Source organism: Oncorhynchus nerka, linkage group LG15 (assembly GCF_034236695.1).
Source record: "Oncorhynchus nerka isolate Pitt River linkage group LG15, Oner_Uvic_2.0, whole genome shotgun sequence".
NCBI classification, from domain to species: domain Eukaryota; kingdom Metazoa; phylum Chordata; class Actinopteri; order Salmoniformes; family Salmonidae; genus Oncorhynchus; species Oncorhynchus nerka.
The window spans coordinates 16,406,399-16,411,398 of record NC_088410.1 but is presented as its reverse complement, the minus strand read 5'-3'; the positions used below and the strand labels follow the sequence as shown (position 1 = coordinate 16,411,398).

General features: G+C 40.8%; 1 protein-coding gene across 1 annotated transcript in view; it reads left to right on the top strand.

Moving 5' to 3' along the window:
• Positions 1-5,000, top strand: part of LOC115127768 (adhesion G protein-coupled receptor L1-like) — a 91,936-nt gene that overhangs the window by 23,550 nt on the left and 63,386 nt on the right. Inside the window, 1 exon segment of the mRNA XM_065000662.1 lies at positions 1,019-1,226. Within this exon segment, the coding sequence (XP_064856734.1) occupies positions 1,019-1,226 (208 nt within the window).

The window sequence follows — 5,000 nt, the reverse complement described above, 5'->3', positions numbered from 1 at the left end:
CCCCTCTCCCCCTCATCCGCCTCCCTGTATCCCCTCTCCCCCTCATCCCCCTCCCTGTATCCCCTCTCTCCCTCATCCTCTTCCCTATATTCTCTCCCCCTCATCCGCCTCCCTGTATCCCCTCTCTCCCTCATCCTCTTCCCTATATTCTCTCTCCTCCTCATCCGCCTCCCTGTATCCCCTCTCCCCTCATCTGCCTCCCTGTATCCCCTCTCCCCCTCATCCGCCTCCCTGTATCCCCTCTCCCCTCATCCCCCTCCCTGTATCCCCTCTCCCCCTCATCCGCCTCCCTGTATCCCCTCTCTCCCTCATCCTCTTCCCTGTATCCCCTCTCCCCCCTCATCCGCCTCCCTGTATCCCCTCTCCCCCCATCCTCTTCCCTGTATCCCCTCTCCCCCTCATCCTTTTCCCTGTATCCCTCTCTCCCTCACCCGTCTCCCTGTATCCCCTCTCTCCTTCATCTGTCTCCCTGTATCCCCTCTCTCCCTCATCCTCTTCCCTGTATCCCTTCTCCCCCTCATCCGCCTCCCTGTATCCCCTCTCTCCCTCATCCGTCTCCCTGTATCCCCTCTCTCCCTCATCCTCCCCCTGTATCCCCTCTCCCCCTCATCCGCCTCCCTGTATCCCCTCTCCCCTCATCCGCCTCCCTGTATCCCCTCTCTCCATCATCCGCCTCCCTGTATCCCCTCTCTCCCTCATCCTCCCCCTGTATCCTCTCTCCCCCTCATCCGCCTCCCTGTATCCCCTCTCCCCTCATCCGCCTCCCTGTATCCCTCTCTCCCTCATCCTCCTCCCTGTATCCCCTCTCCCCTCATCCGCCTCCCTGTATCCCCTCTCCCCTCATCTCTTCCCTCTCCCCTCTATCCGCCTGAGAGAGAGAAACAGAGAGAAACAGAGAGAAACAGAGAGAAACAGAGTGTGTGTGTAAATCCCTCCTCCCTCCTCCCATCTCCTCCTCCCCCCTCATCTCCTCCCCTCTCTCCCTGCTCTCCAACTCCCTCCCTCTCGTCCTCTCCAGTCTTTGTGTGTCCTGGTTCTCTCCTGAGCGTTCAACCGGCTACTTCCTTATTGGAGGCGGAGCATCAATCTGGGGCGTGGTGTAAGGACCCGTTGCAGGCTGCTGATAGGCTGTATGTCATGCCCTGGACACCCTATAGGACGGAAGTTCTGTATGAGTATGCTTCATGGGACGACTACAGGCAGAACAGAGTCACCACCACTTACAAGTGAGAGAGGGGTGTGTGTGTCTAGTACGTGTATGAAATAGAGACATTTAGAGAGATTGAGAGAGACATTTAGAGAGATTGAGAGAGATTGAGAGAGACATTTAGAGAGATTGAGAGAGACATTTAGAGAGATCGAGAGAGACATTTAGAGATCGAGAGAGGGAGAGAAAGAAACAGAGAGAGAGAGAAAGAGAGAGACATTGGGAGAGAGAGAGAAACAGAGTGTGTGTGTATAATGTAAACTATTTGTCTGAGAGAGAAACAGAGAGAAACAGAGTGTGTGTGTATAATGTAAACTATTTGTCTGAGAGAGAAACAGAGAGAAACAGAGAGAAACAGAGTGTGTGTGTATAATGTAAACTATTTGTCTGAGAGAGAAACAGAGAGAAACAGAAAGAAACAGAGTGTGTGTGTATAATGTAAACTATTTGTCTGAGAGAGAAACAGAGAGAAACAGAGAGAAACAGAGTGTGTGTGTATAATGTAAACTATTTGTCTGAGAGAGAAAGAAACAGAGATAAATAGAAATAATATAAACTATTTGTCTGAGAGAGAAACAGAGAGAAACAGAGAGAAACAGAGTGTGTGTATAATATAAACTATTTGTCTGAGAGAGAAACAGAGAGAAACAGAGAGAAACAGAGTGTGTGTGTATAATATAAACTATTTGTCTGAGAGAGAAACAGAGAGAAACAGAGTGTGTGTGTATAATATAAACTATTTGTCTGAGAGAGAAACAGAGAGAAACAGAGAGAAACAGAGTGTGTGTGTATAATGTAAACTATTTGTCTGAGAGAGAAACAGAGAGAAATAGAGAGTGTGTGTATAATATAAACTATTTGTCTGAGAGAGAAACAGAGAGAAACAGAGAGTGTGTGTATAATATAAACTATTTGTCTGAGAGAGAAACAGAGAGAAACAGAGAGAAACAGAGTGTGTGTATAATATAAACTATTTGTCTGAGAGAGAAACAGAGAGAAACAGAGTGTGTGTGTATAATATAAACTATTTGTCTGAGAGAGAAACAGAGAGAAACAGAGTGTGTGTGTATAATATAAACTATTTGTCTGAGAGAGAAACAGAGAGAAACAGAGTGTGTGTGTATAATATAAACTATTTGTCTGAGAGAGAAACAGAGAGAAACAGAGTGTGTGTGTATAATATAAACTATTTGTCTGAGAGAGAAACAGAGAGAAACAGAGTGTGTGTGTATAATATAAACTATTTGTCTGAGAGAGAAACAGAGAGAAACAGAGAGTGTGTGTATAATATAAACTATTTGTCTGAGAGAGAAACAGAGAGAAACAGAGAGTGTGTGTATAATATAAACTATTTGTCTGAGAGAGAAACAGAGAGAAACAGAGAGAAACAGAGAGTGTGTATAATATAAACTATTTGTCTGAGAGAGAAACAGAGAGAAACAGAGAGAAAGAGAGAGACATTGGGAGAGAGAGAGAAACAGAGTGTGTGTGTATAATATAAACTATTTGTCTGAGAGAGAAACAGAGAGAAACAGAGAGTGTGTGTATAATATAAACTATTTGTCTGAGAGAGAAACAGAGAGAAACAGAGAGAAACAGAGAGTGTGTATAATATAAACTATTTGTCTGAGAGAGAAACAGAGAGAAACAGAGAGTGTGTGTATAATATAAACTATTTGTCTGAGAGAGAAACAGAGAGAAACAGAGAGAAACAGAGAGAAACAGAGTGAAACAGTGTGTGTGTATAATATAAACTATTTGTCTGAGAGAGAAACAGAGAGAAACAGAGAGAAACAGAGAGAAACAGAGAGTGTGTATAATATAAACTATTTGTCTGAGAGAGAAACAGAGAGAAACAGAGAGTGTGTATAATATAAACTATTTGTCTGAGAGAGAAACAGAGAGAAACAGAGAGAAACAGAGTGAAACAGTGTGTGTGTATAATATAAACTATTTGTCTGAGAGAGAAACAGAGAGAAACAGAGAGAAACAGAGAGTGTGTATAATATAAACTATTTGTCTGAGAGAGAAACAGAGAGAAATAGAGAGTGTGTATAATATAAACTATTTGTCTGAGAGAGAAACAGAGAGAAACAGAGAGAAACAGAGTGAAACAGTGTGTGTGTATAATATAAACTATTTGTCTGAGAGAGAAACAGAGAGAAACAGAGAGAAACAGAGAGAAACAGAGTGTGTATAATATAAACTATTTGTCTGAGAGAGAAACAGAGAGAAACAGAGAGTGTGTGTATAATATAAACTATTTGTCTGAGAGAGAAACAGAGAGAAACAGAGAGAAACAGAGAGAAACAGAGTGTGTGTGTATAATATAAACTATTTGTCTGAGAGAGAAACAGAGAGAAACAGAGAGAAACAGAGAGAAACAGAAACAGAGTGTGTGTGTATAATATAAACTATTTGTCTGAGAGAGAAACAGAGAGAAACAGAGTGTGTGTGTATAATATAAACTATTTGTCTGAGAGAGAAACAGAGAGAAACAGAGTGTGTGTGTATAATATAAACTATTTGTCTGAGAGAGAAACAGAGAGAAACAGAGAGAAACAGAGAGAAACAGAGAGAAACAGAGTGTGTGTGTATAATATAAACTATTTGTCTGAGATAGAAACAGAGAGAAACAGAGAGAAACAGAGTGTGTGTATAATATAAACTATTTGTCTGAGAGAGAAACAGAGAGAAACAGAGAGAAACAGAGAGTGTGTATAATATAAACTATTTGTCTGAGAGAGAAACAGAGAGAAACAGAGAGAAACAGAGTGAAACAGTGTGTGTGTATAATATAAACTATTTGTCTGAGAGAGAAACAGAGAGAAACAGAGAGAAACAGAGTGTGTGTATAATATAAACTATTTGTCTGAGAGAGAAACAGAGAGAAACAGAGAGAAACAGAGTGAAACAGTGTGTGTGTGTAATATAAACTATTTGTCTGAGAGAGAAACAGAGAGAAACAGAGAGAAACAGAGTGAAACAGTGTGTGTGTATAATGTAAACTATTTGTCTGAGAGAGAAACAGAGAGAAACAGAGAGAAACAGAGAGAAACAGAGAGAAACAGAGAGAAACAGTGTGTGTGTATAATGTAAACTATTTGTCTGAGAGAGAAACAGAGAGAAACAGAGAGAAACAGAGAGAAACAGAGTGAAACAGTGTGTGTGTATAATGTAAACTATTTGTCTGAGAGAGAAACAGAGAGAAACAGAGAGAAACAGAGAGAAACAGAGTGTGTGTGTATAATATAAACTATTTGTCTGAGAGAGAAACAGAGAGAAACAGAGTGTGTGTATAATATAAACTATTTGTCTGAGAGAGAAACAGAGAGAAACAGAGTGTGTGTGTATAATATAAACTATTTGTCTGAGAGAGAAACAGAGAGAAACAGAGAGAAACAGAGAGAAACAGAGTGTGTGTATAATATAAACTATTTGTCTGAGAGAGAAACAGAGAGAAACAGAGTGTGTGTGTATAATATAAACTATTTGTCTGAGAGAGAAACAGAGAGAAACAGAGAGAAACAGAGAGAAACAGAGAGAAACAGAGTGTGTAATATAAACTATTTGTCTGAAGTCCTCTTCAACTCTATGGAGGTCCATGTGATGTATCCTATGTGATGTATCCTATGTGATGTATCCTATGTGATGTATCCTATGTGATGTATCCTATGTGATGTATCCTATGTGATGTATCCTATGTATATGTATGTATCCATGTGATGTATCCTATGTATATGTATGTATCCATGTGATGTATCCTATGTATATGTATGTATCCATGTGATGT